Source organism: Pieris brassicae, chromosome 5 (assembly GCF_905147105.1).
Source record: "Pieris brassicae chromosome 5, ilPieBrab1.1, whole genome shotgun sequence".
Classification (NCBI taxonomy): domain Eukaryota; kingdom Metazoa; phylum Arthropoda; class Insecta; order Lepidoptera; family Pieridae; genus Pieris; species Pieris brassicae.
This window is the reverse complement of record NC_059669.1, coordinates 10,936,967-10,949,950: the sequence shown is the minus strand read 5'-3', so window position 1 is coordinate 10,949,950 and position 12,984 is coordinate 10,936,967. Positions and strand designations below refer to the sequence as shown.

General features: G+C 33.7%; 1 protein-coding gene across 2 annotated transcripts in view; it reads right to left on the bottom strand.

Moving 5' to 3' along the window:
* Nucleotides 1-12,984, bottom strand: part of LOC123710178 (mucin-5AC) — a 73,094-nt gene that overhangs the window by 32,787 nt on the left and 27,323 nt on the right. For both annotated transcript variants that reach the window (XM_045661932.1, XM_045661933.1), the window contains exons 3-10: nucleotides 9,326-9,511; nucleotides 8,803-8,954; nucleotides 6,482-6,714; nucleotides 2,334-2,463; nucleotides 2,022-2,207; nucleotides 945-1,170; nucleotides 561-666; nucleotides 125-232 (exon numbers count right to left, since the gene is read on the bottom strand). In XM_045661932.1, the coding sequence (XP_045517888.1) occupies nucleotides 125-232; nucleotides 561-666; nucleotides 945-1,170; nucleotides 2,022-2,207; nucleotides 2,334-2,463; nucleotides 6,482-6,714; nucleotides 8,803-8,954; nucleotides 9,326-9,511 (1,327 nt within the window). The remainder of the gene's footprint in view (nucleotides 1-124; nucleotides 233-560; nucleotides 667-944; nucleotides 1,171-2,021; nucleotides 2,208-2,333; nucleotides 2,464-6,481; nucleotides 6,715-8,802; nucleotides 8,955-9,325; nucleotides 9,512-12,984) is intronic.

Genomic DNA, 12,984 nt, shown 5'->3' with positions numbered 1-12,984 from the left:
CTACCAATAAGTAATAAATAGCTTATTTGGAACTTATGTAGAACTTATCCGTACATTGTGAAACAGACCCTTAGTGTTTGAAGATTTTTTGTATTATATGTAACTTAAGCCTTTTTTTACTTACTTTGTGGTTGGTTTCTGAGTTGTAGTTGTGGAACGTGGCTTCGATTTTCTCCTACTTGAGCCAATTGGTTTGGAAGACTCTGGTTGTCTCACTGTATTTACCGTGGATCTATAAAAATATATTTGTCGTATTGAAATTAATGATGGATTCGGAAAAAGCAAGTTCAAGTTCGAATTGATTAAAAAAACACTTTTTCTATAACTTATTAATATAATAATTTAATAAATCCGTTAGATAATAAGTGTTCTTTGGAGGTTATATAAACGTCACATAAGGAACTAAATCTGTTTTGTAAATAGGCAAAGAAATATAGTTGTGTATAAAAAAATAGTAACAGCGACATGTATATTTATGTTCATTAAAGTAATTTGAAACAAATACTATGTATAAATAAATCTGTGACTATAATTAAAAACATTTTTATTCTAATACACACCCCAATTTGGCGATGTAAGCCTCCTTAGCCGCCTCAATTAGTGGGTAAGGTTTACCATAACAGTTGCCACGGAAGTCGTCATTGTCGATTGACCAGAACATAATACCTGTGAAATTTTTCTATTATATTTTGGACTACTAATAAACCTATAATTAAGACACTTAAATATATGATGATGAGTTTCCTAAAAACTTTTAGAACCTTTCAGTATTGTGTTTTTAATATACAATTTGTCTTGCATCTTTCGAATATTTTTGACCTAGACATCCATTTGTCTTCCTGATCGACAAATCACAATAAAGTGGAACACGCCGTCGTCCGTCTTTTATTTTTTATGACAACCAGATGCTATTTGCCCTGAAATCAGGATTGTGATGATCATACCTCCAAGTGCATTCTCAGCTACATATTCTCCTTTCTTCTTAACGATGTCGATGTCATCATATCCAACCCATTGATTGCCTTTATACGCCACTGGTCCCATTGCTTTGGGATTTGGATGCATCACCGTCCATTCCTGCTCTTCTTCTTCCTCTTCTGACTCTTCTTCTGAGTCCTCTTCAGAGTCGATAGCTCGCTTCTTTTTGCTACTTTTGAGTGCTTCGCAGATCTATAACAAATAAAGGCATAGAACTTAATTGGTCTTTAACAACAAACATCTATTTTACACCAAAGTTGGTTTACAAATCACTCGTATTACAAAGTTTTTCTCGTATTAAAGTAATCAGGAGAATACTCAATGCTCCCTTCGTAATAACGACCTCTATATGGACCTTAATGTAGAGGACACCACCACACTAATCAAAAAGATTGCTTGAGCCTACGAACAATCGTTCCCACCATCATGTGAAGGGCCTAGAAAATAATTAAAAAGGACAAAACCATTTGAACTAGTAAATTAGTATTAGTGCACGTTAGTCTTAAGTGCTCAACAATGGTAAGTGAAAAATAGAAACACAAGAACAGAGTGTCTTCCCCAATAAGAGACTGTAAGTAGGGTTTTTGGACACTTTCTTATGTCCAATATCCTTAGTGAATTAGGTAAGACTTAAATTACTTATTAGTCTAAAGTTAGGATAGATCGTAATGTTCCATGATTATTCAATGTAGACACGTATATCTAAAATGTTCAATGTTTATTTCAACTTCAAAGTCAATGGTTTTACGAACATAATTAATGTCTATGTAACCATCCAGGTAACATTAGGCATAGATACAAGCAATGACGAATATATTATATAAATGATTTAGGCCAAGGTTGTTAGCGATACCAAAGGCAAGAACTAGTATGTTGCAGAGATCCCCGTTAACAAAGAGGTTGCGCCTACTCAATGCAGTATCCGACACTATAGCAGCGATATTGTATATCTTATGTATTTTATTAGATTTAATTTTCTTTTAGCTTAATAAAGTATTTTTAGAATCAATAAATATATTTTAACTATTATTTCAATCACATACCTCATAGAACGCTAAATATCCTTTCTCCCTAGTAGCATCTCCCTGTTCTCCCGGGCCATCAGCAGGCGACCCTATCTCCACAGCATCAGCGTTAAACAGTGTATATGAACGCCCATATGTGGGAATTCCCAGAACTAATTTGTCCGGACTCGCACCGTTTTCCAAGTAGAATTTAATCGTGTAATCCTGAAATAAGAATAAATTAAAAATATAAAAGACGACAGAGCTTTGTCATAGGAGGTAATTCTTGTAGCTCATTACAACGGGAGTAAGAGAGTCAAAAGTATTTTTTCTTGAGAGAAAACTACTTACGATATTTAGTTCATTGTCAACGCTGTATTCATTAGGTTCTTCTAGAGGATATAATGGTGCATGGTGATTGACAGCGGGTTCGAAGGCAGAGTGATAGTCGTATGTTAGTAGATTCATCCAGTCCAAGTATCTGAAACAATTCAGTTTTAATAAAAAAAATATATTTACGTTTACTGAGAGTTATTAAATTGAGGCGTAGAACAGACGATAGGAACTGATAAGAAACTCTCCAACAAACCAACCACCATTTTTATCGCATACATTTTTATTTTTGGGCAGCATTTAGTGTCAAATCCTAAAAAGGGGCTTTATTTGCTTAAACTAAAGCTTGGCGTCTCACGCCGGGCCTGGGCGACAACTACTCTGGAAATATAGTGTGATATTTTATATTTTGGTTTACAAGTTCCATTAAGGAGCTGAACATTGCTTCACTGCAAGGAATGAATTATGATTCAACTTGATTATATTATCACTTTCAAACATAAATTTTTTAGATGCTACGTTTTGTAACTATCTTGAGCGATTTCAATTTATTTTTAATAAAAAAATATAACAAATATGTGTGACCCCCGAATATAAATTGAGTGAAATTTTTCTCTCCAACGTACCGTTGACTACAATAGTATTATTATTCTTAGGAACACAGTTAAGTAATTAAAATTATAAAAAATAATTTAATAATAATGATATAAGAGTCTAATTATCTCTTTGGACTATAAACTACTTTAAACTAAAAGACTTTAAAATGTAATGTTGAAAATAAATAAAATTGTGTTGCGTGTATTTTTATAAATATTTTTTATGAGGACAAATGTAGTACAAACAACAAGTTTAGTTAGTGTTATCCTACATGACTACTTCAGGTCTATGTGATGAACAGGGTCAAGAGTGAAAACAGCACACTGTTTTCTCTCTTGACACTAGGCTTAAAGGGTTATGCATGCAAATATATTTCACGGGCATATATCCAATGGCGTGCTTACTGCATCAGAAAAACTTTTCAACAAAAAAATCTAAGCAAGTACAAATTATAAGTAGACTCGGTTAGATGATATTCATCTTTTCGATTGTTTAAACATTACAACACTGTTCTCACTCATCACGTAACGTTAATGTCTTACAAATATTGATCAAGCTCATATCGTACTTGGGTCACAGAATATATTACGTGTGACACGCAACCTCTTTGTGTATTTGAATCCTTTTTAAATACTGGTTGGAAAGATTTTGTATTTTTTTAAGGATAATGAGACTATTTAATAATTTCTTTAAATGATTCCATTCACTGATTCCTGAAAGATACATACGTTGTAACTACTTTCAGTATACCTACGATAATATTATCAATTAATAAACGTAGAAAAAAATCTGAGCAGATACAGTTACTATACCCTAACGGATACAAAAACTTCATCATAATTTTTGTAGTAATAATAAAAATGTTTAAAGTATACTTTGTCAGTAATTAAAGAAATTAACTTCTAGGACCTTCATAAAAATAAATTTTATTTTCATTTACATTAATCTTTTAATATATTTTGACGAACTCGGACACGAAACGAATGTTAATAGTAAATAACTGATAATAATTTACTAACAGTAATTAAACAGTTTCTAAACGGCTACACTGATTTTAAGTTAATTACGTGTTCAAGTGGATTGAATGGTTTAGAGTAAAAAAAAAAATTTTGACTTCGTAATTGTTGTATTATAGACGCTGCCAGGCCTCTTTAAATTTATCTTGCGTACTCGTTTTAAATGTTATTTGACTATAAATTAAAATTATATTGCGGGGTTGATTTACAATTTTTAAATTAAAACTAATTTACTACAATCCTACATCACATTTTTATATACTTTAGAATTTTTGTACGTAAGACGTCTCGTAATATGTATTTTTTTATAAGAATAACACAGATGTGTTGAAAAGTTCGTAGGCTGATACATAGATGGCGCTACTAGTATTAAATTAAAATAATTTAGTGAGCCCTAACCTACAAAAAACATCGATGTACGACAACTGTGTGGCCCTGGGTATCTGGAAGCTATATCCATGATGTTCCCTTCCCTCGGTGAAATAATATGCGCTTGTTCGGCTGTCGCATGTCAGTAAAATAAAAAAAAGGAATAAAACTAAAACTAGGTCTTACCATCAACGGTGGCGTATCTCACTAAAACACTGGATCCTTCAATGATGAATCAAAAAAAAAGTAAATGCTATACTTGCGCCATTACGCCGGGTCACCACCTACCATCTCTGGTTCGTATGTCAAAGTCAAATGGATAATTGTCATCCTTCTTTGATTGACACCGATTTAGCGCGAACAACAACTGTCGTATTATTAGTTTGATTTTTAGACTTTGGTTCGTTTGAAACAATTGATAAAAAGGAATTTCATGATTAATTATAATAAATATAAATTAAATAATTCTAAGCTTTATTCCGATGTAAGGCCGATTGACATTAGTACATCGTGACATTGTACTATAATTTGAGGTGTCGCAATTTCGCAAGTGTCATGTTCAGAAGCAAGTCACGCATTAAACACGTAGACCTTTGCTAATAGGCCGTGATTTGTTAGGAAATTGATCGTGGAGATGTTACCAAATTGTTTTTCCAAGAGCATTAACCTTGCAATGGCTCCTTATATTAATCAATGAACACATAAATAATATGCAATAATCATGGCCAGATTAAGAGGTCTGAAGGCCTCCAAGCAACAAAGGAGTAAAAGCCCCAGGACGCCAAATAAAATTGTTACTTTTTTTGCAACAGTTTTTTTTTTCAATTTTGGTCAGGTGTAGAATACTTTAGTATTAAAGTCTCGATTATGGAAACCAGGGGCTGTTGCCTTTCCATACATCCCGGAGCTGATCGTCACATTAATAAATCACACAAAACCTTAGACACATCTTAAATACCATATTTTGTTCTTTCCGAAAAACAAAACAACGCTAGTTCCAAGTAAAAATGAGGTAAACATGTTTGAAGAAAACATATGTTATAAAAAAATAACGAATATTTCCTCATTTAATTGGAATTGAAAATTATTAAATACTCAAATTCTATAGGTTTAAACTGACAAAACAAGATAACGTAACGTTTATTTTGGAAGATTCAATTTGTAATAATTTTAAAACAAGTTAATATATATGTAGTGAATGTAAAAGATGCTCCTTCAAAGTTCAAGGTGTGCCGGCTCAGCGCATTTACCTTTACCGACCAACATACCGGAAATGACCGTTTTGCTTTACATAGATCTGAATTTTCTTCGTATTCTATTTATAATAGCAATATTGCTAAACGTAATGAAATGTCAAAATATAAATATTTACTCTATTCGGTAACTTTTGTAAACATAAGTCATAAATTAAAATTATCTAAATTTATATGTACTGATAGTTCTGAAATCAAAGACGTAGACGGAGGAATCTCTCCGACACTCTTGTGAATCAACTCTTTCATTTTCCAAGATATGTAATATTAAAAAAAGACCTGTAGGCACGTCCTGACAGCACGCACTTCCATTATAGGTACAAAAGACACACATCGGTCATCAAGAAATTAGACAATTCGTAATTGGCTGGCGTCGTATCCGCGATTTCTGTATATTAAGATCGTTTCTCACACTTCCCCGTAAATACATTTTGGCCTTGACACGCTATCAAATTTAGGAATGTGCTGATTTTCTCAATATATTGGCGATCACTTGACAGTCCCCTTATTGCGACGATAATAGAAAAGTCCATTTGCAAAGCAGCTAGGCCATAGCTGCCTTTATATCGTTTAACATAATAAAAGTAATGATTATATAGTTACAAAGCATATTATATATTTAATGATATTATTTCGACAGGAGTCATGTAGGTTGTCTCAGGGTTAACGATGTGAATATAAGCGACACTTGCAAATTGTTGAATAGCTATTAAAATGATTTACAGTTTGTAGGCGTTCATTTAATTATTTCCTTTCAAGATATACCTTTAGACAAATTAATTAATAACAAGAGTTTGTTACAATTTATTAGTGTTATTAAATCAGCGTCCAAAAGAATACCTGAAAACTGCTGTTCGCATTTCCGCCAGCGGCAAAGATACGAGACAATCAGAAAATTCAAAAAGGGTCATCTAAATTAATTTTTACGTACTTGTTTAATGTCTTAATATCGAATCCCTTCTGTATATATTCAATGCCGGCAGGTACAGCCATCGTGAGCAGTAGTCGTGGTTTGCCAGTCTTTTCCGATTCCCTTTCAAACTCGTCACGTAACTCCTTCACCAGCTTAGCGTAATGCTCACGGTCCTTCGGCTTGCCACCATCACGGAATGCCGGGTACTCCCAGTCCAGGTCCAGACCGTCAAAGTGGTTTTGTCTGAGGAACTGTGATAAATAATCGTATTTAGAAATTGGGAAAACAGATATTGTATACGAAGTACCTTTTAACTTACTTCGAGGATCAGTTTGACATGTTTTTATTTTTTTTAAACTTCGCTCCAGTTCAAAACTAGTATAATTGAATAATTTGCGCTGTTTCAGGCTGTATGTATATGATTTTGTTGGAATTGAATAATATTATATCAGATATATTAACAACATCCTTTATGAAAATTGGTTCATTGACAGTAGTGTTTGGGTGTGAGATAAATACGCATTTATGGCAACTGGTATTTCCTTTAGGTAAACAGGTATTTGAAGACGGTTTAATTATATATATAAAATACTGTTTAAGTTATGAACAAAATTTTATTATCCATGTCTGCTCTGTCTGAATTCACCTAAAATTCACTGTCTACAAAATAATTTGTTATTCATAGTTTTTACGGTTTTGTATATAGAAACTAAAATTGAAAGATACAGTAAAACTAGAAGAAATAAAAGACAAAGTAAAGTAAAAGATTGACATGGAAATGGACAGGATAAATTATGAGAGAAGAAAAAGATAAATGGATGAAAAAGCGACAAAATGGTTGTCTCGCTATGACAAAAGAAAACGAGGAAGACAAATAAAAAGATGGGAAGATGATAAAAGTGGAGCAGCTGGCCCTATGTGCCCTCGTAAAGCTAGACACCGAGAAGGGTAGAACCTCTTAAAGGAGGTTTATTTCCAAGGACAAGTGTAAAATAAAAAATTAGTCGGTTTACCGATTATTTATTATTGTTTACAGAATTTCAAATTTTTATGTTCTGGGATAAGTATTTTACAGCAATGAAGGCTATTATTATTATATATAGAAACTGAGCGCAGGTCATCTTTTTGATGCGAGTAATGCGAACAAACTGTTTCAAATTGCGCCAAAATATTATCACGTCCTTGGCTTGTAGATAGAGCGATGTCCCACATAACAGTTACTTCATCCAAAAATTTTAAACTATTACTTTTAACAGATTATAAAAATTATATAATTAAAAATTGTAACAGAGCTAGCCTCGCTCAACGGATAACGATCGCAATACAGCGCAGAAATGCCAGCGTTAAAGGTGCCACAGGGACCAAACTTTTAGATACTATGTAGGTTAAGGAAATAAATGTAAAAACTGTATATTTGATTGTTATGTTTAGGTTTTAATAAAGGTAAATCTAATAGGTATTTTTTTTTAACAAGTGTAATTCTTAACGAGATTTTCCCTGTAGATGTCGCTACACGACCAGATATCCGCTCCTCTAATAACGCATAATGTGTTAGAAAGTAAAGCTTTCAAGCGTTTTATTATAACTCGACTTGCGGTGAAATGTAATTAACGCTTACGTTAGGTGTACAAAGAAATTGTTTCGAATAAGTGCTTTGAAATTTTAATAATTCGATGTTAATTTAAAATCACTAAGTTTTTAGCAAATTAGAAGTAACAATTTACAATGTTTAAAACTATATTTGTATATTCTTTGATTCAGAGGAGGAAACTTTTTTTATTGTAATAGTTAACAGAATACAATCAAAAACTTTAAGAGGGAAGCAGCCTTATCGCTAACTAGCGATTTCTTCCCGCCATCCTAGTGTTTCCCAACGTCGGGGGCCCATCCCCACAGGGGGGCAATTCTATTGTGAAGAGGTGCTAATCAAAAATTGATTAAAATTATTTTTCTCTTCTTCATTACATATATTGAAAATTAAACTGTTTTTCGTTAACAATTTACAAGTAATTATCTCGTAAAACCTATATTTTAAGTGAACAATTCCAGTATTTATAAAAAAAAATATTAGAGTTGTCATAAGAATTTTAGAGAGGCCAAGGCTCAAAATTGGTTGGGAATGACTGCACTAACCTGACATTAAAATAAAATAGGGACGGGATACAATTTTTTTCTTAAATTATTATTTAGACTAGAACCTTTCAATCTAGAAAGACGAGAAGAAGTACTATTTCTTGAATGGAAAAGAAATCTCTATTAAATCCCCGTTCCCGATGAAGACTCTAAGTATAAGAAAATGGATATTAGGTACATAATCTGTTACATGCACATTATCTTACCTTAATAACATTCCGAACAAACTCCTTTCTTCTCTCCTTGGAAGCAACCATTGGAGAGAATCGGGAGGATCCTTCGTTCCATCCTCCGATAGCTAGAAGGGTTTTGAGGTTTTTGTTGTATGTCTTCAATCCGGTGAATTTCGCGTAGCCACCTGTGCATATAATCTTTATAAATTCATTCAGAGTAAAAGCCGTTTAAAATACATACTGTGTTAATAACGAGTCTTCACGTTATAAAAATACATTATTTAAGTCCTCAGCAATGTATGTTGCAGATAAATTGTACTAAGCGGGTGTTACCATGTTTGATATTACATACGAAGCATATTATTCCACTTATACTATAAACATTTTTTAACATTTATATTATCTGTTGCTAATACACAAAGCAAATACTACTCCACCTAACGAACATAAATGCGATCTTGAAGTAATATCATTAATAAAGGAAGGAAGGAAGGAAGACAAAAATTAGATCACCACATAACAATCGAATATAGTTATTTTATTTTACAGAACATACCTTTCTCGATATCCTGGTATTTGTCAAAAGGCTTCAGCGTATTGTCCTTAGTGAAGCCTCCAAACGCGTAAACAAGATGCGTGCAGAGGTATGGATTGATATTTTGAGGGTTAAACTTGGCCGTGCCTGGCCGGTACACAGACCAATTTGTGTAGTAGCAAACCACCCGGGGTGAGCTTGATAAAGCTGAAACAAAATAATGAAAAAGTGATTTTTTTTTAATTCAAGATACATTAATGTCAAAACACTCTCTTCATCGTGATAAAATCATTATAATAAAATTATATTATAATACTTATAGCTACTCGACTAGTGATTTTTTTAAAAAGAAGTGGATATTCTTTAATAATGCTGTTAGCAGATACCATTTACATTTCTATTCGAGTATATAATTTTAAGGTGTCTGCTTGTTTCGACCGCTCAATCAAACGCCAGCTACATATTCCGAAGTAAAATACGATTCTATAATCGTTAAAAATATCTCTTTTCAGTCGGTAACTCATGTCTGAGCGTCGTGGTCATCAAGAAAACATCTGGAGCAGGTAAATCTGTTTTCACCAATTTCTGTCCAGCGCCTTATGCTGTATAGTTTTAAAGGCGATGAGTCATTCACTTGATCCGTCCATCTGGTTGGTGAACGGCCACGTGATCTTTAGCCTGCGGAGTTGGGTCAGGATTGATTTTTTGGTGTGCTTAAATAATTAATTTAACAATGGATAACCGATAATCACACTGCCAATATAAAATAATTAAAAACAACTATTAAAACATATGTTGATAGGATATGGATATATGGATCAATTGTTAAAAATCCAATTTGTAAAGAAATATACATGACATCACTTGAGGGATAATTTTGAAAAACTAGGAATAACGTTAGCTTTTAATTGAAATTGTTATGATAGTTACAGTAGACTTTAAAGAAAACGATATGGAAAGGAACAAAGAGAAAAGACGCCTCAAAAAAGGTGGATAAAATAAATAGAAGAGTTAGCAGGAAGCGAATGGAGAAAGAAAGCCATGGACAGAGATATTTGGAAACAGCTGGTGGCCTTTACCCGTGAAGGGGTTCCGATCAATGGTACTGAAGTAATTGAGGTTATTAGGATAACAAGAAAAAAGTTTTGTAAAGATTGGAAAGTAAACGGAATTTTTTATCATTACAGATACCGGCAAACTTTTTGAGCATTAAACAAGGGAGTGGGGGAAAGTTTGCGCATCGTACACAGCACGGGACACAAGCTTCAACTGATTTACCAATCACGCGATCGACACGTCACTCTCCCGCCGCCGCCCCCTCCCAGTGATACCTAAAATTCGCTTTTGCGCAGGCGAAAACATTTGTTCAAGATGTTTGCCGGTATCTATACGTTACGCGTACGCGTAAGTTTACTGTTACGACGTACAATACCACTTCAACCCTGAATACTGTATTGGGCAGTTATCACAAAAATAAACCAATAATTTAATCTCAGCCTTCCGTATACGTTGTTTACAGAAAAGAGTGAAGGTAATAAATATTAATAGTTTTCACTTATGCATTTCCTATACGAGCAAAAAGTCTACATTGGAGGCTGAATATTGAAACAATGCACTATTGTGCGCCCACTCACTGCAGTGCGTTGCTCTTTGTCATTCATGAGAATTGAGAGGTAAAATTAAATTGTAATTATTTATTAACTATTTTTAAGTACGAAATATTTATTAGGTGTCAAAATTCGTTTCGCCTTAATATGATTTTTTTACATATCTTACCTTTGGAATCCTACATATGGAACATTTTGCTATGGTACCCGCTTTTCGGGAATAACCTAAGTAAGATATTCTTTTCAAACCTTCGTCAGAGTTCAAGGAATAAATAAAAAAATACCTTTGTGTATAGCCTTTGAGTTTTTTATAGAAACATTTTTTTAAAGACTAGGGGGGCGACCGAGCCTACGGGACGCCCTTAAAGGGCAGTGATCGCAACGGACACTCATTAACGCTGCCATGATTCGGAGAGACGTTTCACGTTTGTTTTGCTAGTTTCGCTTACTTGGCGATTAATTTTTATTTGTGTTTATTAAATCTGTTATAAAATATGTTCTGGATTAGTTACTCTGTTTAAAGCATATTGTCATTATTTATACTCGTGCAGCGTATAAGCCCGTTTTAAACGTATTGAGTACGCTCCGTATTTAGTAGAACACACGTTTAGGTTGCTATTGGGTTTGGCGAAGTTCTGCGTCAGGTATATTTACCGAGGCCCGCACAGGCGTTTTTAATGTCACCATCGGAAAATGACATCTTGGTGCGTCGTGTTAAGAATAGCACCAGTATCCTGAATGCGTTGATCAGAAAGAACACGCATATCTTAAAGCATTGGTATGCCATCCATGTCCCACTATTGGTCTTTTTGTTTACTACTAAAACTCAATAGAATCTAACAATTTTTAATTTTCACAGTTGACTTACATACTTCTATATTAGCCCTCTCCAACTCTCCTCATCCTCCAGTCAACAATCCTTTCAACCACGTGAACCTGTATCTTTATTTAGTAATAAGTCTCACTCTATTTTCCTTTATATAGTATTTAGGTAACGATTAAGTTACCCTGAAGAACCCTCCCTAGACGTAGTTCAGAGGCGTCAATATCTGCTAAAACTGTATTATGTAACTTGTTATTGAATAAAGACATTTTGAATTTTGAATACTAACAAAACATCTAAGACCGAATAGTTACTAAATCTTAATAACATTACATATGGATCTAAAATAAAACAGTTATTATTATTTATTCTTCGTTTAGAAGCAGAGTAGCCATACTTGGCTATGGGATCGTAATCCATCTGTGATTGGTCCAATGATGACCGTCCGTGATCACCACCTTTTTAGGGCGCCTTTTCTCCTTGGTCCTTTCGATATAGTTGTCTTTAAAGTCCACCGTAACTATCATAACAATTTCAATTAAAGTCTAACATTTTTCCAAGTTTTTCAAAACTATCCCTCAAGTGTTGTCTATATTTATTTAATAATTGGATTTTTAACAATCGATTTATATAAAGGTACATATTCAACATATATTTTTATTATTTTAATAGTTGTTTCAAACATGTTAAAATTCAGTGTTTAAATTTATTTGATAGTGATTGAATTTTGGACCGTCTTCTTAAACCATTTTTTTGTCCTAGGCACGACAGATCCCTTGTGCAGGGTGTTTCAACGCACACTAATCAGTCACCCACGTATACCTGGAATGCGTGGCTGTGGCTAACCAACGTATAGAAATCCTCCTGAAGCCTGCGAGAGAGACTTCTGTGCTTCTGGAAGTAGCTAGGCTGGCTTAGTTAGCCAGGACTTTACGCACAACGGACCTAAACAGAGTCTTAGTGCGAAAACTGAGTCCACGAACCATTAACTACTAAACATTAGATAGTGTTTGCCTTTGCAGTTTTCGCTTAAACAAAAAACGCAATCAAAAACACTAACAATAAGAATTTTCCTGCGTATACGAGGACAGAAATAAATGCAAATTCAAAACAAATACGTACTTCGAGACCGGTCCATATATGGAAATTCACGTTTTGTTCTTTTGTCTCGTGAACAATAGACTGTTTCGCGATACCAGAGTTTGCTATGTTTTTTGCATTCTTATGAATATACACATATAGGGCTCATT